We start from the raw sequence: 23089 nt of genomic DNA, 5'->3' as shown, positions 1-23089 counted from the left end.
GTCCTGTAGTATTCCCGAAGCAAGTATCGTGCTCATATTAGGTCCCATTATGGCCCGAATGTACTTATGCTACGCCGATCACAAGAACAGGACAGCGAGTGACCAGGTGTGCAGCGGAAGAACCCAGGGTAGGAATAGCAGATCACCAGTCCAATTCTCAGTGTCCTTGACTTTTAATGCAACTGTAATCAACGACGCGAGTGTTTTGTGATGTCATACCTCTGCGCGAAACAGCATCGCCTCGGGTTGCTATAAGACCGAAAATGCGGCCCGTCTCTCCGTGGGAAACAGCACGCGCAAAGGCTTCTTGAGCGGTGCCAACTCTTGAGAACAAACGATCACAACCATTTGTTCACCCGAGAGATTTTGACAAGACAATCATGGGGCTCATATTGCCTGGAAAGAAAACGAGAGTAGGCGTGGCACTGTTTGTCCAGCTCGCTGCAGCAGCACATAATGTCATCGACCTATCTCAGCAGCAATGGACGCTCACGAGCCCAGATTATGAAAACATAACCGTTGCTGGAAAGGTGCCGTCGCATGCCCACGTCGACCTCTACGAGGCAAACATAATCAGCGACCCGTATGTCATGGTGGATCGCTCATGAGGGGTGTGCGGAGATTGTCCAGTTGAATAACAACGCGATGATAACAGATTGATTGAGCTCAATGATTTTGACCTCCGCTGGATCGGCAACAGTAACTGGACGTATACCAGCGAAATCAAAGGGCTGTATGATCATGGTATCGCCAACGACTTGCTGCAGGTGCAGGACCTGACTGGTCGCAGACAAACATCAGAGGATCTGGCCAGCTACCTCGTCTTCAACGGCCTCGACACCTACGCAGCTGTCGAATTCTGCGGGCAGCACATTGGAAACGCCGACAATCAGTTCCGGCAGTGGGTCTTCGACATCTCCGAGGTTCTTGCATCATGCACGTCTCCTCAACCCCAGCTTGCCGTCAAATTCGGCGCCACTCCCAACATCTCGGCGGCCATAGCCGCAGAGCCCGGCCAAGAGACATGGCCCGATGGCATCAATGAGGTCTATGAAATCCCCAACAGGTGGTTTGTGCGCAAGGAACAGTCCGATTTTGGATGGTACGTTGATTTATCTGCTCGCTTCATCACGTTGTGCTAGGTAGTTCTGACAATCCGAACTTCGATTTGCAGGGATTGGGGTCCAGCCTTCGTTCCGGTGGGCATTTGGCAGCCTGCCTATCTCGTCCAGCTCGACGGGCCAGGGTCCGTATATGTGAAGAACTCGGCCTTTGACCTCTACCGCAAGGGCCAATTGAACAATTTACCGCCAGATCAGGCTGCCGACTGGATATTCAACGCCAGCATAGATGTTGTTGGGACTATTCCAGATGAGGCGCAGATCAGATACACGATTGTGGACTCGGATTCGCTGGAGGAGGTGAGCAGCGGCAGCCTCAGCGACGTTGAGAACGCCGGCGACGTGATCACTGGACTTGCAACTCTTGACCCTTCCCAGTACGAATTGTGGTGGCCGAGCGGCCTGGGTGCACAGAAGCTCTACAATGTGACCGTCGAAGTCATATCCAACAACAAATCTATTGCGTCTGTCAATAAGCGAATGGGCTTCAGAACCATTGTGCTCAACATGGAACCCATCAGCGAGTTGGAGTTATCACAGGGCATCATCAACGGTAGCAACTGTAAGGGCTCAGCTTTCATATTTCTCCCAATCCACTTCAACTGCGGCCTCGGCTAATCTAGAGCAACAGTCCACTTTGAGGTCAACGGCCATGTATTTTACGCCAAAGGAAGCAACTTCGTGCCCCCAGACCCGTTCTGGCCTCGTGTCACGTTCGAGCATATCCGGGAGATCCTCACTGATGTGGTGGATGCCAACCAGAACATGCTCCGCGTGTGGTCTAGTGGAGCGTACTCACCCGACTTCATGTATGATCTTGCTGATGAGATGGGCATCCTGCTGTGGTGCGAGTTTCAATTCAGCGTCTCCCTTTACCCTGTTGACCCGGCCTTCCTCGAGAACGTTCGGCAAGAGGCCGTCTATCAGGTGCGGAGGGCCAATCATCATCCGTCTCTGGCGCTTTGGGCTGGAGGCAATGAGATGGAGAAGGATGAGCTGCCCGCCGTCAAGTCCCGGGCCCCATCCCAGTATGAGCGCTACTTGAGCGAGTACTTGCTGCTGTTCCTCGACACACTGCTGCCTACCGTCTATGGCAATTCGCACAGCATCAGCTATATGCCTTGTAGCACCAATAATGGCTACTTGGAATTGAACTTCAGTCTGCCCATCCCCTTTGTCGATCGCCTTTACAACACGACGCCCGGATACCTGTACGGAGACAGCGACTTTTACGACTACGATCCGTCTCACGCTTTCGACATCAACAAGTATGTCGTCGGCCGGTTCGCAAACGAGTTTGGCTTCCCCTCCATGCCCAGCCTCGAGACTTGGCGTGAGGCTATTCCCGAAGACCAGCTATTCTTCAATTCAACCATGACCGTCTTGCGCAACCATCACTACCCGCCTGGGAGCCTCACTACCAACAACACGGCTGATCCTCTGAGAGGAATGGGCGAGATGACACGGGGCGTCCAGCAGTGGTACCCAACACCAGCAAAGACCGACACTGTGGCCAACTTTGCCGCCTGGTGCCACTCCACCCAGGTCTTCCAGGCCGACTTCTATCACACCAAGATTCAGTACTACCGCGCCGGTTCTGGAATGCCCCAGAGGCAGCTAGGCTCGCTGTACTGGCAGCTCAACGATATTTGGCAGGCGCCAACTTGGTCAACTAGGGAATATGATGGTCGCTGGAAGGTCACCTTCTACGCGACCAAGGACATATTCCAGCCGGTTATCGTTGCTCCGGTATTCAACGTCACCACAGGCGTCTTGGAGATATTTGCCGTATCGGACCTCTGGAGTGATGTCTCAGGCGAGGCAAGCTGGGAATGGATCGGCTACGATGGGAAGCCCGTTGGTGACCCTGAAGCGTCCGTTCAATCACAGAAGTTCACCGTCGGCCCGGTCAACTCCACAGTGTTGTCGAGGATAAACATCACCCAACTGACAACCAGCGGCGGTTTGCCGGCATCTAATGCGATCTTGATGGCCAACATTACCGCGACTGGCACGTCACCAAACACGCAGGGCACGAAAACCTACTCGCACTCCAATTACTTCACGGCCACGCCCCTAAGCAAAGCCGAGTTAATCGACCCTGGCCTGACCATTCGCCATGACGGGGATGCCTTTACCGTCACGGCCGAGAAAGGTGTGAGTGCCTTCACGTGGTTGGCGCTGGACCCGAGTGACGCCGGCGCCATTGTAACGTTTGACGATAACGGCTTTTGGCTGCGGCAGGGGCAGAGCAGGACCCTTGGGTATCGAGTGCATGGAGAAAGCTCTGGCTGGGAGAGCCGTGTCACCGTGAGCAGTATCTGGAACAACACCCTTCCTTCGTGATTTGGTAGTTGAAGTATCGGCTTTTCATCGCGGGCTTTGACATATCTTGCCAGGGGCAGATGGTTGTAAAAGCTCGCTGCCCTGGAAGAATTTTTTACCAGTACGGCAAGGCATTCACTCAACAGCAATTGAATGGCCCACGGCATGTGGAAGACTGTTCACTGATTGAAATCATCTCAAGAAAAACATTGATGAATCTATTGGGTCGCGAAAGCCATACGGAAATTCTTTGCCTTTGCTGTGAAGTGCCATATCCCGCTTGAACGTGCATGATTGACTTGTAGGAAACTCTGACATGCAGTGCTCCATGGCTCAGATCCCACTTCAACCCCAGGTTCAATCCTTTCTGTCAAAATTTCTTAGCCCATTTGAGATTCTTGATATCAGCAGGTGTGGCGACGCGGACCCGCGAACCGCGAATCTCGGGGTTGGCGAGTATTTCCTCGTATACGGCGGCAAACTCAGAGCTACTTGATACACCGTGCTCAGCAGCAGCCTCATCAACCTCAACGCGGAACATGAGATAGACCTCATTCACCCGCACATTGGTTTTCTCGTTCTCCCGGGCGGCTGCGGTGGCCATGGAGAACAGGGGGCCCTGTCCCATGGCTGGGAGCGCAAAGGTTGCCACATCACCCTGTGAACCCGTACAGATAGTCCACGTACTATTCGGGTGGTTCTGCTCCTGCAGATACTCGATTGTGTCACGGTAAGCGACTATGATAAACAGTGTCAGATAAAGGACCATGCAAGGGTAATTGTGCGAAGCACGCAGTTGATCATACAGAAGTTTGCCTCAAAGGACATATTCATGTTCTTGCGCAGCCTGTCAGTGGTAATGTCCTTGAGCGGGACATCTGTGTACTCTCCACCGACTATTTGAAAATAATTCTGTTAGCAAGACAGGAGTCTGGTGCTAGTCCGGGGAGATGATAACCAACCGCAAGTGTACACATGCTGGAAAGGTGGTAGCTTTCCAGCCTTGACCTGATGAACGACGGTCTTGATCCCAGTGTCAGAGACAACGCTTGCTTCGACGATATCGATGCCTTCCGAAGACCCGACATGTTTGAAGAGCTTATCCGCTGACGCTTGATTCCGGACTACTGCCAGCACTTGGCGCCCAGAACGCAGAGCGCCCTTGACAGCCGCGATGCCAATGTTGCCTGTTGCTCCGACTACCAGGACTCTCTCAATCATCATGGTCATTGCGATCTAGGTTTGGTGGTCATTAAAATTGGTCAATAAGTAAACGCATGCCATACTACCACGTCTCGGTAGACTTTATACTTCTGAGCTGAGATATTTCACGTTTCCATACAGAGTATTACCAACGGATATAGCTTAGACGGACAGGTCGGTACTCCGCGAAGACCGAGTTCCGAATTGAATTACCAATCTTGGTGTACCAACTGACGTATCAATCAACGCATTTGCAATCAAGCCTCAGATTGATTCAAGTCAAAGAACCAGTTCGAAGAGCTGTATAAATCTGGATTGGTGTATCGCAGGCGCAAAGACCGGCGTATAGATACCGGGCTGTCCAAAACCGTCAGCACAGGGCGTGAGCCAAGGTGCCCGCCAACTCGTCTGTCTAGAAGAGAAAAACTACGATACAGAACTCTTGCCTCATCTGAAGCAATGGATGTCTCGTGACATTCAAAAGTATGTATATGCGCTCATCCCAGAAGCGAACGGTTGGCCCAAGCCAAATAATTAAGTAATCCGCGGGAAGCGTCTTCGCTTCCCCATCTCAACGCGCCAAGAAAGTGAAGCTCGTATTTTGGAGGGAAACACTATGCAATGTGGGGGGGTTGCTCATCCTTTAGACTCCGAGGGTCTTTATTGCTTGGCTGCCTTTTGATTCTGAATCAGGTGAACTCCGACCCTCCCGCGACGAGAAATAATTTCGTTATACTGAAGTAACAGTGGAAGACGAGGCACCTTTCCCAACGGAGACTGCTTTGATAAGAAAAACATACCCTATATGCTGACCAAGGTAGTGCATGATGAGACATGCCCATATAGGGCATTTATACGTATTTATATGCTGAAACATTGGCAGCTGATAGACTCGGTCTGCCTTGAGGATAGGTAAGCTTCCGATTGATCGAAGCCTGTTGTGTGCTGCCTCAACATCCACGAGAGCGTGGAGGTGATTATTCCGTGCTAGTCTTGGATGTTCGAGGGGGTTGGGGGAAGTATTAAACTTTTCGGCATCATGTGCTTTGTAAAATAGTGCAAGCAATTTGCATCTGGCCTCAGATTTGTGAATCCTAGTGCATGATGCTATCAAAGGACAATGGCGATGGCAGAGCTTACGAGTTGTTGTCCAAAGCAGGTTGGCCGGGGAAGGATGTACATAACGAGGGAGCTTGAAAATATTCCATACCTTACTCGAGAAGCTTGCAAAACAAGGAACATCGGAACATGTCGAGCCGTGGTCTTAATCTCGTAATACCCTGATATCGAGGTATCGTGTATTCTACACATAGATAAAAAACTGTTGTCTTGACACCATCGAATAGCCTACTATATATACATTCCCTTTATTATTCATACTGATCAGGATCTACATCTGCAAAAGTAGTACCAACGGCAACCTCATCATACCAAATCTGGCGGAAGCCCTGGCTGCCAACCATATGCTTGTCATCATGCCAGCCGTTGGCGTAGAGCCCCACGCGGAACGCAAAGACATAGTCGTCGTTGGTTGTTGTGGCAATGTTGTAGTGCTCGTATACCTTGTTCCCATCAAACCACATCTTGTAATAGCCTGAACTATCGCTGGCCCATTTGGCTTGAATAATCACTTTATGCCACACGCCCGCCGATACAGTTGCGATGTTTCCCGTGCCGGTGAAAGAGCGACTGCAATCAGGCTGGCGGTAGTTGCCGCTGACGATTCTGGAGTTGAGCTGGTTGCCCTCTAGCCAGATGAGCGACGACGGCATCCAGTCATCGTCATCGCACCCGGCTCCAGGTCGATCAGCAATGAACTGAGCAATATTGTATGATTGCTGATCAAATTCCCAAGATGAAGATAAACGGAACATGAAGCCGTAGAATAACTCGTCGCCGCGCTTGTAGCCCTGATTGTGATATACTTCAGAGTGGTATCGGCCTGTGTAACCAGGGGTATAGGTTTGCTGCATTAGGAGAGCGGTGCTGCCTTTGTAGGTAATATCAGACACTTGAAGGACCTTTCCTTGGTTCTCGGTCAGAACGTAATCGAAGCCAGCGGTGGTGCCACCATTTTGGAAAGTTTGTGTCGCGATGCCAAGTTGTAAGGAGGCGAGGACAAGTGCAAGAGATTTGATGACACCCATGGCGGGATCTGGACGGAACGCTGGTTGGGAAGATAGGCGACAAAGCGCTTAGACTTTCTAGAGTACAATGAAGTCCTCACGCTGGCTTTCTGGGATATGGGCACAATTATATATGCTTAGGCACTGTGATGATGTATCCTCTGAGATTGATGCTATGTTACCTCGCAGCAGATCCGGCCCGAAGGTCAGTCGCAGAGTCGACACTATTGGGACTGTCTGCAACAACCAGCTTCTGTTTTTGTACTAGCTACTTGCCGACCACCTTTTGGGGTTTTCACATCCCCTTCATTTTACCACCAATAGGTATCCTAGTGATGATCGCTTCACGCTTTTTAGAATGAGATGAATGAGATGCATAGATATGTGAACTTGTGAATATTACAATTGGGTCTAGGTTCATGCTCCAACAACTGCCAAGTTCGGGGTCAAACTCTACATACACAAACCAGCGCGAATATAGCCAATTTGATGCTCTGTTCCGTGTTTGCTTGTTGTAGTGATATGTGCTGGAATATTCAATGCAGATACTTGCTATTGGATACTACATCTCCCATGTGAGCTGCCCACATACGCTTGCGATGCAGTATCTCTTATACCATTCTTTGGTTGAATGTCATTCTTCTGTTGGGGGCATTGGTGGAAAAAAGAAAACCCAAAAAGTGCTCATTATATCCTTGTCGGTCAGTTGCCTTTAGCAAGGCAAAGTCTCAAAACGGCAGGTTGGTATTTGCGATTCCAGAGTAGTTCAAACTCGTCTCGACATATTCCCTACCGACTATCTCTCAGCGCCAACCCAAGGTCTGAGCTCAATGTCCCAGCATGGCTTGAGCACCCATACATGGGTTTGATAGCATCACTGTGATGCTATCATCTTGCTTTGGTCTTCGAACCATTTGCATCGAAGTTGAGAGGGTTTCAGAGTACTTCTACATTCAACGAGTTTCTCCGCATACCGCAACGCTGGCACTGGCGAAATTTTGGACGTTGGCGCAAACTACTACGATAGCAGCTTGGGAGCCAAGGTACCGCGTCGCAACCTGCAGATGGCGACGAAGGGCCAGTACCACATTTCTTTCGTCAGACAACAGTCTCCTCAAAGCCGAGGAGCTTTATTAGGGTGGGCGCGGACTCGACGCTTCATTCTTCGATGATGGTAATTGGGCTTTTGCAATGAGGAGCTGCGGAATTGACTGCGCGGTGCGATTGGTGGCTGTTCGTACGATGCGAATGCCATTTTGAACATGTCTATAGGCATCTAATATTGATCCTGGTACATCGTCACCAGTCACCGCTTAGCGTCACTCGCCATCGTGCAAACCTGTCGTTTGCCCCGGCTTATACAGATCCTGTCCGTTTTGCCTGATGTAACATCACAAGAGAAGGTATTGACCAAGCGTATGGTACTCGGATGTCACAGGGACAAGGAATGATAGATCATCATATCATCAGATTGTCCAGGCCTCGAATATTGCAAGCGCACGAACTCATGTACCTTTCCTTTCAACACCCTCTGCTAAGCTTGGTATGGCTTGGGTTACCAAGTCATAATACAGGAACCGCCAATCGCCAAATATGCGCGTTTCCCTGGCCGTAAGACTCAACTCAGCGTTGGGGTTGTCCAGTCGATCCATTGGCTTTGATTGGCCGAAAAGTCGCTTTGGAAAATCGCCGTATTTGTGGACTGGCCCAGCAAGAATTTCTGAACAAAGGCAGTAAGTTGCGATTGCTGGTTTGATGGGAACGCGCAGTGTGCGTGAGCTCCAATCTGCGAATAGCCCATGTGGTCCGAGACACCCAAAGCTTGCCATGCCATGTGAGCAGCTGTCATACAGCCAAAGCAGCTTTGTGGGCCGAGCCAGTCAATATTGTTGTCGATGACGAATAATCCTCTCGGGGCTATCAAGGCAGCAAGCGAATGGTGGTCAAACGGCAACACCGGCACTTGGTTGACGTAGCTGTTGAAAGTAGTCGAGAACCAGGGGTCTTCGCCAATGATCTCAGACGCGGTCTGGATATTGGCTCCTTGGGACTTTAAGTAGTCTGAAATCCTCCAGCACGCAGAGCCACCGGCGCCCGACTCCTGGGGAAGTGTCAGAACGATTCGTTTCTCGAAAGCACCTGCGACCATTGCGCCTTTGCCATTTCGTGAACACCCCGTCACGCCAATCTTGGTGGTGTCTATTCTTGCGCCTGGTACAAGCTCAAGAGCATCAATGACTCGGCTTACTCCCCAGGCCCATGCGGTCATGGCGCCCGCGGAGTGCGAGCTCCCGTAGAGATCGTAGAACTTGCCCTGTCCGCGGCTGCCTGTATTAACTTGGGCTGCTATGTTGTCATTGTTAAAGTTGATCATGGCAACCCCGGCGGGAGCTGGAAGACTGCCGCCTCCATAGCCGATAATCGCAGGGTATGGTGCTGTTCCGGAAGATGGATAAGTGATCGTGACTGTGAATGAAATTGACTTTCCGGCCTCTCCGCAATTGATGGTCAACGTATTGCCCGAGAATGAGGCTGTGAGAGTGCTTGGTCGTCCGGGCAGGGTGCCGAGCTCATATCGTTGTATTAGCTCCGACATCTCTGCCTGGCGGCACGAGAATTTGTCTTTCGTGGTGACCTTATCTCCATTGAACATTGTAAACAGATCGTTGAGCTTTGCGTTGGATCTCAGGGTAATGGAGCCCGGCAGTGCTGAGCATGTTGCGCCGCCTGCACCTGTACTGCTCGCTGGAGGCGTTGATGCCGAAGTCCTCGTAGCAGTGGTGGTCGTAAATGATGTGACCAGCGTTGTAGAGGCTATGCTCGATGAAGCCTGTGTACTGGGAATACATTGCGAGTAATAAGGGTTATATGATACACAAGTCGCACCTCCAACACAAGTTGTTGGGCCAGACCAACCAATTCCACCACCTAGGAGCCCAAGTCAGTTTTCAATGCTACATGTTGCGAGGGAAGAACGGCACAAACATTGTCCCCAGACTGGAGATTGGGCCTGGATTGGGATCGCTAAAAGGAGAAGAGCAAAGAAGCGGGAAGCCATCTTGTTACTTCTGAACAACGAAATATCGACTTCGGCTTTGCTAAGGTGCTAGCATCTAGTTTCTATGAGCGCTGCTCTATTCCTTCTTATAGCTTTCTGTAGCCGCTCGTCCGGCCAAACATATCCCCAGTCTCATGGGCAATCCATCAAGCATGTACTTTCAGCAGACGGTCAATCTGTCAAGCCAGTTGCCCCCCTGACGGGAGGTCATGAGAGCCAAGAATCATTACAACTCTCAGCGATGATCCGTAAGTCCGAATATAGGGCTGGTTGAAGAACGGTAGTTACTTCATCCGCAGCGGAGAACGGTTAAATGTAATCGGCTATTCGGACGGAGCACTTGGGTGATACTGATTGACGAAAGCCCTGTGGTACCACGTGGACGAGTCAGTTGCGGCTTTGACGATACGACAGCGCCTGTTCTGGGGCATCCTCTGCTTCGAATCGACGCGCCTGCACGGGCAGACCGGGTTTAGACTTCAGAGATGCGGCTAAATAAGGTTATGCATCTTTGTATGCTAGCCTGTTAGTTTACAAAGCAACCCAAGAGCCGCTCGATTTGGGTATGGCTATTGGAATGTCTTCCTATATTGGTGTTTACGAGGGTTATTGGTGACTTGTCTGGGCAGTTTCCTACCGCTTTTGGATCGAGCCTCCACCTCGAGAAGCCTTTTGGTGTTGTCATATCAGTGGAAGCTCCAAAGTGAGAGTGGGCAAGCGAAATGGCTATTGCGCTGCCAAACAACATCTCAAAGTAGTAGGCTGTACTTGCCAATTCTTTGGCAAAAGCTAATAATAGTCCTGGAGTCAACTTCGAAAGGATGGTTAGAAACAACGTACAGTCAAGCTTTTCGGAGACGGCGCTCCCATGATCACGCAGTTGACCCCAACCCGCAGGCAAATTTGTAGTAACCTGTCATCGCCATGGTCCACCGCTTCACCGAACTTGAGGTAGTGTAACAATACTTGCTCGAGCCAGTTATATCGGACAGTACTACCCATAAATCACTGTACAGCAGTATTTTCCCTTTCAAGGAGACCAAAATACTCATGTAATCAAACCTATTTTGATATCTTTTGGTGAAAGATGAGAACGCAGCACCCAGTTTGATAGTACAGCCCAGGGACTGCAACGAGCACACTGAGGTACAACATGCACTTGAAGGACATAAAACAACAAGACAGTGCTCATGATCAGGTATGTTAGATCCAAAGACTTCTACGGCTATGTGGTACGTTGGTATTAACCCAGAACTGCCGAAGAGATGTTAATCCAATTCGAAGACGAGCGTTCGGTTCCGCGCATAAATCCGGGGTATGATGTGACATGAGCTGGGTAGAATGTAACCTCCACCATTTCATGTTCCAAAGTATTGGAGGCGTAATATATCTGGATATTTGCAAAGTATACATATGTCTGCTTCTGTGAGCTATACGTGATCCTCTCCAACATCAAATCAACGCCGTCTCTTAGACATCTCAGGTTCATATCATGAGAATGCATTTCACAAGCATGAGACTTTTCATCTGTATGGGTTGGATCCTTCCTTCCCGCGCGAGATGGCAAATTGGCTTACGGAGTTATAGCTTGTAAAGCCCACAACACGCCTGCTTGTAGCATCTTCAGAGACATCCGGTTCAAATACTGATTTGAAGGGTAAATGGAAGCGAAGAACTAGTTCATTACTGTAATTTAGCCGTTTGACGTGGCAAAGCTCGTATGCGACGCTGGATAAATGCCACGCTTCTCAACAGCGCTTCCATGCCCAATGCTCTCGCTCACCATCGCTGCCACCCAAAGAGCTCTGGTGGGACTTTAAACTGCTTTTGAAGCCTCGGGTGCGCCTTTCTGTGACAGCGTAGCATGGCGGGATATACTGGGCCTAGGCCTTGAGTCAGGAGAAGTAGTTTCCTCAATATATTCGGTCTCATGCCCGCAAGACTTGTAGGCTGAACAATGCTGTCTGCTTTCCTTATTCGTCAAAGCACTTCCTGAATGTGACGTGAAGAAGAAGAAAATGATCGCACTCGTACCTTTTGTCATTATCGCTGGTGCTGCTACCTTATCCGTAGCCCAAACCACCATCACCGTCAATGTTGGCAGTAAATTTCAACAAATCGATGGCTTCGGCTTTTCGCAAGCATTTGGAAGAGCCAGAGAATTTCAAAGCGCCAATGCCACTGCGCAGAAGCAAGCCCTCGATCTTCTGTTCAGTACCAGCACCGGTGCCGGCTTCAGCATCATCCGCAACCGTATCGGATCGGGCGGTGCAGGGGACAGCATCGAACCGAACAACCCCGGCTCTCCATCCGCGGCGCCGAACTACGTGTGGGATAACAATGACAGTGGGCAATTATGGTTCACACAGCAGGCCGTCTCATACGGTGTAAAGACTATCTATGCCGATGCATGGGGTGCACCTGGTTTCATGAAGACCAGCGGTTCGGACTCATCCCCTGGGTGAGTGAAGGCATCACTACACTTCCATTTGGGTCATATACAGCGCGCCAAAGCTGACAAGGTTTGGTATTTGATCAGTTATCTCTGTGGCACCACTGGCCATTCTTGTTCCTCGGGTGACTGGAGACAAGCGTATGCAAACTTTCTAGTGCAATACGTCAAATACTACGCAGCAGCAGGCTACAACATCACGCATCTGGGATTCCTGAACGAACCAGATTACCAGACGACGTACTCTCAGATGCAGATCAGCTCGAACGCTCAGGAAGCCATCTCATTCATCCCGATCCTTTCCAGCACGGTGAAAGCAGCGGGCCTCAACACCAAACTCACATGCTGCGACGCAACTGGATGGACGACTCAGAGCACTTACACAACCAACCTAGTCAATGCCGGGTCGACTCAATACTTAAGCGTGATCACGTCTCATTCTTACAGCTCAGACGCTACTTCGCCTCTCAGCCAGACATCGTTGCCAAAATGGAACACAGAAGGGGGCCCTAGCACACCGTTTGTCAAGACGTGGTACAGCAATGGAGGGACAAACGAAGGCTTCACGTGGGCGAACAAAATCGCTGTTGCCATGGTTAATGCACAGCTCTCGGCGTATCTGTTCTGGGAAGGGTTTGAGATTCAGCAATCGCAGTCCGGCAGCCACTTGATCGACGCACTCGACAGGCAGACGGCGACCCCGTCAGGCATCTTCTGGGCCTTTGCCATGTGGTCCAGATACATTCGACCGGGCGCTTCCAGAGTAGCAACTTCAGGATCCTTATCCAACGTCATTATCGGTGCCTTCCAGAACACGGATCGCTCCATCGTCGTCGTCTTCACAAACAGCGGGACGTCGGCACAGTCGGCTAGAGTGTCATTCAGCGGCTTCACGCCAACGTCCGCTGCTGCGTATGTGACTGACAACAGTCACACCTTCTCAACCACGTCGGCAGGACTCTCTGGCGGCGCCATCACAGTATCTGTGCCCAGCAAGGGAGTTGTTACGGTGAAGCTGACTTGATGCGTTGCGACATAGCTTCGAGCTTTCCTTTGGTGAGAATCGCAAGAGCCACACCTGTATGTGCAACTTGTCTTGTGACAAACAAAGCGGTTATGCACTGGGAGGCAAAATGGACTGCCATGGTTGCATTCTATTTCGATGACAGGAAGTTGCACCAGTTGTTTCACCAAACACGCGTCCGTCTGTAGATACCACATTGCTGTTGTTTTTTGAATGAGACGGATTCAGGCGGTTCTCATAATGTGCCGACAAAATTTCAGAGCAAAGGCACAAAGCAAGTGAATTTTAGCTCTTTTCGATCGTTATCTTGGCATTATATCCTCCATCTAGCATATGCGTGAGAACAGAATCCGTGACCGCTTCAACAAGGTGTTCTTCAGCATCACTGTACAATCCGCCCTGAGAGAGAAAATCGACCTGGACTTTCAGTTCATCAAGTTCTTCGTGCACCTCAAGGAAGGCCGCCTCGTCAGACTCGATAGCATCAGTAGCCTTTTCACAGCTGGCGCGCAAGTCATCAAGTTCCTCTCTTAGGTCTTGGTTCTCTTTCTCGAGTTGCTCAACTCGCTCCATCAGCCTCTGCATTCCCTCGCGCATATGACATAGTGTATCCAATATGTCACGATAGCAATCAGCGTCGGATGAGGTCCCCGAATCATTCAGTCGGCGTCGCTTCGTATTGCTGCCGCCGGCCGTGGCCGTAGTATCGGCAAGCGGCGATTTGAGTTTGGGCTGTGGAAGAAGACAATCATCCGGAGGGGGCGGAGGTTCTAGATCCGCATATGACGGAGGCTCATCGTTTGGCGATTCGGACGAATTTTTCCGCAGCGGCGGGAGGTTGACGATTTTTCCCCCACTGCTGCCATAGAGTGACGCCAACAAGGCGGGAATGTCGGTATGGAATGGTTTCATAACACCCCGAGAAATGGCTTCACAAACCGCCCTAAGCTTAATCTGGGAGACCTCTCGAGCCGAAATATAGATGTCGAGAGAAGATGCTTTGGCTAGCGAGCGTAGAGAATCGAACGCTTGGCCAGATAGTCGTTTCCTTGGTTGTACCGGTTCTGTCGCCGCAGCCGGAACAATGAAATCGAGAGGCTGACAGGATTCGAGATGTAAACGAATAGCTTTACAGTTGAGTTTCTTTCGTACAGGGTCCGGGAGCTCTGGGTTCTCTTCGAAGTCGAACGAAGTGATAGAGGATGTATGGATCAGACAGATAATGTGTGATTGAGACTCGATTCCTTTCACTCGAATGGGGCAAAGCAGCTGAAATGATGCTGAAGAGGTCTCATTGCAGAAGCGGCTCTCCAACATCAAATGATCTCTTTGGGGATCCGGATCGACCAACCATTGCGTCGCGTCATTCGATCTCCACTCGATGCAAGCGGGCGTCTTCACGTCGAAATCAAGACACGGGAGCGTCGACATTGTACGTTCGGAATTGGTTCGTTCGAAATTGGTTCGCGGCATGCTACGTAAGTGAAATGCGCAGGATCCAACATACCAGATTTAAAGAGATGACACGCAGTGGATAAGGCGAGTTACGCAGACAGGCGACTTGCAATGAGCTCCAGAAGAACCTGCGAGCTCAGGCAAGTCCCTTCCCAAGGCCCCAGGTCTTCCAAAGAAGGGGAGGAAATCCCATCCAGTGGATAGAGAGCTGGGCAGCTGGCCAAGAGCGCGATAGCAACAACCCGTCTCCAAAGACGCGAACGGGGCGATGGCAAGAGATGAGGCAGAACACACTCAAAGGAGAAAGCTTCGCAGACAGGCGACCTGTTTAAAGCTCCAGAAAACCTGCGAGCTGAAGCAAGCCCCTTCTCTAGACCCCGGGTCTTCCACAAGAGGAGAACAAGTATCTCGTCCAGTGGGTAGAAATCCGGACAGCTGGCCTAGAGCGCTCAGCAGACTCCTTTGATGGCAACGACGATAGCAAATCATGAAGGTGACGGTGAAGCAGAAATGCGCGCGTTGAAGTGGAGAATGGCAAGGAGGCTGGGAGATGAGAGTATCACGTGACTGAGCCGGCAGTTTATAATCCCAAAATGGCATAGCGCTTCCGGCAAGCCCAAAATATCTCCGCATTTGGTGAGCCGCAATATAACCGAGGGGGCTTTCCCTGTGCCTGCTAGTCAGGTAGTATAGAAGACGCGAGAGAGCCAGTCGGTATTATGCACCTTCTAGGTACTAGCACATGAAGCCAAGCAGACGATATTCCTGTCAAGGGGAAAGTTTGTCGGGTCTTGCATATGAATTGCCGCGATTGGAGGATATCATAGTCCGGGACTATGAATACTCGCCCAGAGGATACCCTCGGTTTTATCTCACACAAGGACTAGAAAGGAGAACGCATGATTATCGGGTTACAGTTGTTGATCGTATTTTGGCATGGAGTTGTTCTTGTTGAGACGGACCTGTGATAATACGGCCAGCACATATAATAGAGGACTGCTTTCTTCCTCTCTATGCAATTTTACGATGCTTCATAGAGACTTTCCACCCTTTCTCCCAACAACGAGCGGGCTGAAACAAGACTTTTCATGTTAACCATCTTTGCGCCACATAAGGGTAGTCTGTCCTGAGGCTCTAGGGAGTTTTCCAAGGTCGCTCCTTTTTAGAATTTGGTCCAAGTCGCGGTATCATCCTCATAACTGCCGAGCGCTCACACCAATTTAAAAAATGCATTACCGAGGCATTTTATGAACTTATCATATAAAGGTGTTTGTTATTGCCGAGAAGTTGCTGACAATAAGTTGCGACGTGTTACTCTAACACAAATTCCTGCACATGACCGCCAACGATGCGCATCGCAGCCATAGGAAGAGGCAAACGAACATGATGGACTCACGTCACCAAGGGGAGGACGATAAAATTTGGGAAACAAGGTACTCTTCAAGAATGCCTCCATGTGCCGAGGTAAGCAGACCTGAGGACTCCAAAAGGGGAGCCTGCAGATGTATGGATATACTGGCAGTACTAGGTATTGGCCATCTTCTGACGTTTAGGGCATCTAAAGACACAAAGCCATATATTGCCGACAGAGCACGCGATGCTTTCTTCTGCCAGGAGCATGAAGATGCATTTAAAGGAAGCATCTGATAGTATATAGGGGTTTTGCGAGGGTGATGTGTCATATATATCAGCCAAGATGTCCTTCGCGGGCTTCACGGTTGAGTAAAGAACATATTGTCTGAATACATGCGTTTCACATTTACTCGTCGAACACCCATTGAAGATGAGCTGGATGGCAACGAGTGGTTTGGAGCTCGTATATCACACATTACGCTACTTATATGGATTTCAGGGGTACTGGCGGTGCATTTCAAGCAATAGATACTCTTAAGATCGGAGCACTGCTTCTCATCAGAGCGTACAGATAACTTATGCAGCCGCGGCCTCAGCTCGTTCAGCCGAAAGCAGCTGGGCAAAGGTGTCCTTGATAGTGTCCCTCATTGTCAAATATCTTAGACCCAAGACCTGTTCTGCTTTGCTACCATCCACGCCGTAGGCTTCTTCCGTCCACCCTGGCCTCCCGACTGGGAGTCGAGATCTTAACTCCGGAAATTCTTCCCTCCCGATGTCCACCACAGCCTGCCAGCGGAGAGGCTGTCCAACCCAGAAGCGCTCTCCACCTGCAGCCGGCACTTCGAGGGCAAGTAAATGGGCCGCACTGACCTCGCGAACATCCGCATATCCGCCAAAGTCAAACTCTGGAATTTCCGTGGCACCTAAAAGATTGTAAATAAGGCGGATGCTTTCGCTAAGGTGCTTCGTGGAGGTCAGTTTCGTGGCATAGGGGCCAAAGATCCACGGCGGAGTTATCGTGACAACGTCGAATGGTGCGTCGGGGTGATCCTCCACCCATTTCCAAACGGCGCGCTCGGCCAAGGCCTTTGAAGCACAATATGCAGTGACGCCGTCGGTGGATGGGTCAGCGGCCTGTTGGTAAGAGATTGGATTCCAGTCCTTTTCGTTGTACACGTAGCCGACTCGTTTCCCTTTGGTAACATCCGCGACAGAGGCGTGAGACGACGTGACAACAATGCGCTTGACGTCCTTTCCATAACGCAAGGCGGCATCAAGTATGGCTACCGATCCTTTAATAGCAGGTTTGAGCAGATCTTCCTCATTGTTCTTTGGCTCAAGATTAAAGGGAGAAGCGGCATGGACGACGCCGGTAACGTTTTCGAACGCCCTTTGAAATGACTCCGGCTTGGTGAGGTCTGTTACAACAACATGCGAGAGCTTGAATGCGTAAAGAGGGAACTGGTCAACGAGTCTCCTGAAGGAGGTTTCTGTTCTCACGACGGCGCGGACGCTGTGACCACGTGTAATTGCTTCCTTGACCAACTGGCCGCCGAGGTAGCCGGTGCTTCCTGTGATAAGAACAACCATAACGAGAAGTTCTCAACTAAGGGCTGGTATAATGTGCAGTGGTAATGCGAGGTTCCGGTAATTGCTGATCGTTTCCAGTCGGTCAAACAGCATTCGCGTCTTTTCCAGTCTTATACTATCCTACTCTGAGCAGGCCATGCTGGCGAATCCGGGTCTTTATGCTGCTTCGATCGACAGCTAAGCACGCCCGGCCGATGGGGGGAACTAGGGGAAGGTTGAGACTACCTACTGCAGGTTCCGAAGCTTCCAGTGCTGCTGTGGTAGCGCACATCGGCATGATTAAATACAAACCTGCGCATGATGTCATTCACAGCGTAGTGGCTGCTTTGGGACGAAGGAGAACGACCCATGTGTATGATGAAGGAAGCACTCATCAAGCACATGTGTACTTTTGATGCTTGCTGAAAACGCCGCCATGAGGGATCTATCAGTCTCTTTCGATCAAAACGGCATATCAGCTTGCTTCGATTAGTCAACAAAACCTCAATCGGAAGTTGGTGAGACTTTATGATACGCGGAGCATTCGGTACAACTCCAGCCTTTCTAATTCGTGAGACTTCAAGATGCTTGGCATTTGACGCGAGTAAAGTTGTAGTCTAACGTCCTAACGTCATGGGCTAAAATATCACCTCCTGCATCTCTCAACGGCTCATTTGTAGACAACCTTTATCTCCTTCTACTACAGGGAGCATAGTGTGAATTCTGGAAATTGTGAGGTGACTGGAGCGGGTGTACCAATTTCTAGAGGTCTGTTGAAATACCAAGGAAGAGTGTATGAGCAAAGCTTATGACTTCGGGGATGCGAGAGATAGCCGCCAGAGCTAAAGTAAAAGAAGAAGGTTGGAACCTCAGATATAGGGGAGCCCCTAGTTCCATCATGGCAAAGAGAGAACGAGAAGTAAGTAGTTTTTCGGGGAAGTTCCCTTTTGGAAGTCAATAATAGACGACTTGACTCTTTAACTCCAGCAACGTCGTCGTTGTACCTTGTCCTATCAATGCTATATAATGAGCATAGCCGACGAGCAGGTAGCTGGTACATCATGACAGCGTTTTCAATATCAGTCGTGACGAGTCTCCTCAAAAAATCCCCTTCGCAATGTTTCGGCGACGTCATATCAACGGAAAAAGCGTCACTCCTGCTTCAGAGGTAATAGCAGAAAGATATCGTGAAACCATAGGTGTGATTGAAGGTGATATTGCATCGTTTTAACTCAGAGGCGGAGACTTCCTTTTCGCCCGTTGTTCTGTGACGTGGAGTTCAGGGCGCACGACTCAAACGCTCGTAGGTACGTTGGCGTTGTTCTGTTTCACGATTCTCGGTTTTTGTTGGCCTGCCATTGACGTTTGGTGAGGCCGCTCCAGCAGCGACATGGCCTCTCGTTACGTCTGAATGGGATTTTGACCATCTCATCTAATCCATCAAACGGCAGTATCACAAAAGTGAACTTTGGGGTGGTTTCGCATGCTTTCGAAGGTGCATAATTGCAAGGAAGCAGACTTATCGCTCCTTGGGGGCGGGAAAGGGGGGAGGGATGTAGTATCAACTCCCGCCCAATGCCACATGTGCATAACCTTCTCGTGGGATGAGATACATCAAGTTGAAGATACAATAGATGGTCACATCATGGATTTTGAAGGTATTCCATGAATAACCGGACTGATGCCGGCTTGAGTTGTCCGGAGGAGGAGGAACGCCCGCCTCCGATTGTTGCTTGTAAAGCCCCCAGAGACATTCACAACAAAGACATGTAGCCGTCTGTGAGAGCAGCCATTGCCAGAAAGCTAAGCACAGATCGGTTGGGGATTGTAGTAATAATTAAGTCATTCCGCCCTACGGCCTCCACAGCTACAACGACGCGCGTGTTGCCCCAAGCATTGACAGTGCGTTCAATTCGCTCAATGCAGGGGTAAGGCTTCCCAAAGCTCAGCAATAAGAAGCCCCCACATACTCTCTGTTGTAGAGTTCACGACCAAGGGAACATCCAGAGCCAAGAGCGCCTTTGCCAAGCCTGATATGCTGTGTTTGACATGTAAGCTCTGGATGTCGTGAACTCCGGTATATAGGCCCACCCAGCAACCACCAATGAGCAACGTTGCATTGCCTCGCGTGAGATGACCCCAATCTAGCTTCTGATAGCAGGTGCTTACTTTGGAGTACTCGGCATACAGGTTTGGCCAAGGCAAGTCCGAGTTGAGCGTAGTTGTGTTGTAACCAAGGTTGTACAGTTGGTAAAGGCAGGATTTACGAACGGCCTAGGCGAAACAGAAGAGAACTGATGTCCAGGACCCATTTTATTTTGAGATTTCATAAAGTTTGCAGTTTGAATGACGTCAAGCTTTACAGCCAGGTTTTTATAGTTAGTGATCCGCGAGAGTTGTCTACCTCAACACACCGTCTTGAACTCGTATTGGGTAGACCCATTATAGTTATGCAGTTATCACTAATTAACGCTGCGTGACAACTAACCCAGCCGCCCCTGATTGGGCCACATCTCTCAAGCTATAAGACTGACGATAAACCGCATGATTAAGACTACTCCAATTTGCTTTTAAGTTCTCCAGGTGTTTATAATTAAGTTGTTTCTATATTATAGAACCTGGGCGATTTGCTTAACCTAGGCGTAAGAATTAAAGCTGCAATTACCTAGCCCGTGGGTCCTATAGGCTGCCTAATAGGCAGGCGCAACCTATATAGGCTGCTTAATTAGCCTAAGGATAAGAATAGGCTGCCTAAAGATAAGCTATAATAAAATTAGGCTGCTTATAAGCAGCCTAAAAAAGAAAGAGATATATTTAAGTACTTAATAAGCACTAGCTGCTTATAAAATATATTAATTATATATAATAATTATAAATACTACTAAACTACTATTATAAGTATTAAAAAAAAATAATTACTTAAATATAATTTACTATCTTTCTCTTTTAGCGCCTAAATCTTATATTTATTATAAATTAAATTTAGTTTAAATTATTAAGAAGTATATACTTTAAAATAATAATTTATAAAAGTAATTATAAAAAATAAATATCCTTTAATATAATAATAATATATTAAGTATAAATAGTATAAAGATTAATTACTAAAAGAATATTAATATAAGGTAATAATATAAAATAAATATTATACTTTAAAAAAGTTTAATTAAAAGTATTTTTATAGCCTTTTATAAAGCGCTAAAAGTATTAAAATATATTTTAAGGTATTTATAAAGACTGGCTTTATAAATAGTATTTTTAATAAAGTATATAAATAGCGCTTTAAGTATAAGAAATTAAGTAGTTTATTAAAAGTAGTAAATTTTATAAAGTATAATAGTTATAAAGTATTAGTATATAATAATTAATTATAATAATTAAAATATATATTACTAAAGTAATACTAATATTTAAACTATAAATAAAATAAGGCAGGGGCTTTATTAAGAAGGGTTTTTTTACTAATATAGTATTTTTTTATAATATAAAGTATAGTAAATAGTATAATAATAATAATATTATATTATAACCTAGCCTTATAGTTATAATAATAAGCCACCCTTAGTAAATAGCACTAAATAAATATTAAACTATTTAGCTAATTAAAAGCTACTTAATAAAATTAACTATTAAGTATATTAAAAATAACTTAATAAACTTAATAATTAAGTATATTAAAGATATTAAAATAACTAGATATATAAGTTATATTTATATTACTTATTTAAATAGTTTAAATAGCTAGTTATTATTATACTTAATAGTATTTATAATATAAATAAATTAAAACCTAGATATTTACTATATAAGTATATTAACTAGCTATATAATTATATATGCCTTAAGTACTAACTTAACTCTTTACTAGTATAAACTTAAATAGCCCTTTTATTAAAGCTATTTACTTAAATAGTTTATTTTTTAAAAAATAGTATTCTTATTAACTATAAGAACTTAGTTTATTATATAATAATAACTCTTATTTAAAAAGTTACTTTAAACTCTTAAGGTAATATTAATTAAAAAAGTGTTATTTTAAAATAAAAATAAGTAACTATAATAAGTTAATATAATAACTTTAAGAAATATAAAACTTAATAATACTACTTAAAATATAATAAAAAATATAGTATTTTAATAACTTATAACTTTTAAAAACTTAATTTAATAATTAACTTAAGAATAAGCCTAATAGCAGAATATAATTATAGCTTTAAAAGCTTAATTAAATTAATAAGTATTACTAGTTATTAATATATTAGCTTTATATTAAAAGAAATAACTTAAAGAGATTATTAAGCTATTAATACTAGCTATATATAATAAAAATATAAAAAAGATTAAAGTATTTTTTATAAATATAAAAATATACTTTAAGTACTTTTTTATAACTATTTTAATAAATAAAATAAAAGTATAAATTACTGCTTTTTAATTAAAAAAAGCTATTAAAGATTAATTTAAATTTTATTAATAGGATTTTAAAGCTATTATTAATAATATTAATATATATAAGGTAAATATTATAGTAATATATAATAGCTATAAGCACTTTAAATAATAAGTTAAAGATATTTTTAAAGCTATAAATAAAAAAAAGAAAGCTAAGAATTAGCTCCTTAACCTTAAGTAAAAAGGGTTATACTTAAAGTTTATTATAGAATTTATTTAAATTAATACTAAAATAAATATAAATAATATATTAAAAAAAGTCTTTTATTATTAAGGGCTAAAATTTAAAGTAAAAGATAAACTTATATAAAATAAACTCTTTAAAATATTTAAAGCTTTTTTTAAGAAAGCTATTTAAATTAATAATTAATTATATAAATAATAAAAGGAATAAAGTATAAAAAAATATAGTAATTAAAAAATATTTTAATAAGGAAATATAGTAAATTATAAAAAAAAGTATAACTTTATAATATATAATAATAAAAAACCTAAATTAATAAACCTTAATATTATTAACTAAAAGAAATAAAATAAGTAAAATATTAAATACTATAACTATAAGAAAAAGGGATATATTAAAAAATACTATTATAGTTTTAAAAAAAATAATAATAAAAAATAATTAGTTATTTTAAAATTATAAAATAAAAAGAATATTAATATAATAATATTTATTATAAATTATAAATATCTTAGTTAAATAGTATATTATAATAATATATATAAAATTTACTTTAATAATAAGGAAGGATTAAGTTATTTTTTAAAAAAAACCTAAAAATAAAAAGAGTATTAATACTCTTACTACTTAGCTAATAAATAAGAAATTTAAAAATAATAAAATTTTAAACTTTAATATAATTAAAACTAAAGATATTTATATTTATTATAAATATAAAGGATTTCTAAATAAAAGTAATTAAATAATAAATGGGTCCTCGTCACAAA

The 23089-nt window shown here is 45.8% G+C and overlaps 7 protein-coding genes across 7 annotated transcripts; 2 read left to right on the top strand and 5 right to left on the bottom strand.

Annotated features, from left to right (window-relative positions):
- Positions 1–380: 380 nt before the first annotated feature.
- Positions 381–3467, top strand: TRIREDRAFT_69245 (glycoside hydrolase family 2; the record flags this gene model as incomplete). Its single annotated transcript, XM_006969103.1, has 5 exons — positions 381–593; positions 666–744; positions 802–1102; positions 1175–1683; positions 1753–3467. The coding sequence occupies 5 exons, from the start codon at positions 381–383 to the stop codon at positions 3465–3467; spliced, it is 2817 nt and encodes a 938-aa protein (XP_006969165.1).
- Positions 3468–4361: 894 nt separating this feature from the next.
- On the bottom strand, positions 4362–4667 carry TRIREDRAFT_69181 (uncharacterized protein; the record flags this gene model as incomplete). Its single annotated transcript, XM_006969059.1, has 1 exon — positions 4362–4667. The coding sequence occupies one exon, from the start codon at positions 4665–4667 to the stop codon at positions 4362–4364; it is 306 nt and encodes a 101-aa protein (XP_006969121.1).
- A 1352-nt stretch (positions 4668–6019) lies between these two features.
- Positions 6020–6796, bottom strand: TRIREDRAFT_69189 (uncharacterized protein; the record flags this gene model as incomplete). The annotated part of the gene is made up of 1 exon (XM_006969058.1): positions 6020–6796. The coding sequence occupies one exon, from the start codon at positions 6794–6796 to the stop codon at positions 6020–6022; it is 777 nt and encodes a 258-aa protein (XP_006969120.1).
- Positions 6797–8393: 1597 nt separating this feature from the next.
- cip2 (carbohydrate-binding module family 1) lies at positions 8394–9833 on the bottom strand (the record flags this gene model as incomplete). The annotated part of the gene is made up of 2 exons (XM_006969057.1): positions 8394–9703; positions 9761–9833. 2 exons carry the CDS (start codon positions 9831–9833, stop codon positions 8394–8396), a joined length of 1383 nt encoding a protein of 460 aa, XP_006969119.1.
- A 2018-nt stretch (positions 9834–11851) lies between these two features.
- TRIREDRAFT_69276 (glycoside hydrolase family GH30) lies at positions 11852–13309 on the top strand (the record flags this gene model as incomplete). Its single annotated transcript, XM_006969102.1, has 2 exons — positions 11852–12294; positions 12373–13309. 2 exons carry the CDS (start codon positions 11852–11854, stop codon positions 13307–13309), a joined length of 1380 nt encoding a protein of 459 aa, XP_006969164.1.
- Positions 13310–13594: 285 nt separating this feature from the next.
- On the bottom strand, positions 13595–14740 carry TRIREDRAFT_111717 (uncharacterized protein; the record flags this gene model as incomplete). Its single annotated transcript, XM_006969056.1, has 1 exon — positions 13595–14740. One exon carries the CDS (start codon positions 14738–14740, stop codon positions 13595–13597), a length of 1146 nt encoding a protein of 381 aa, XP_006969118.1.
- A 1953-nt stretch (positions 14741–16693) lies between these two features.
- Positions 16694–17707, bottom strand: TRIREDRAFT_111716 (uncharacterized protein; the record flags this gene model as incomplete). Its single annotated transcript, XM_006969055.1, has 1 exon — positions 16694–17707. One exon carries the CDS (start codon positions 17705–17707, stop codon positions 16694–16696), a length of 1014 nt encoding a protein of 337 aa, XP_006969117.1.
- Positions 17708–23089: the final 5382 nt, after the last annotated feature.

This window comes from Trichoderma reesei (assembly GCF_000167675.1).
Source record: "Trichoderma reesei QM6a unplaced genomic scaffold TRIREscaffold_28, whole genome shotgun sequence".
Taxonomy (NCBI): domain Eukaryota; kingdom Fungi; phylum Ascomycota; class Sordariomycetes; order Hypocreales; family Hypocreaceae; genus Trichoderma; species Trichoderma reesei.
This window is presented reverse-complemented; position numbering and strand designations above follow the sequence as displayed.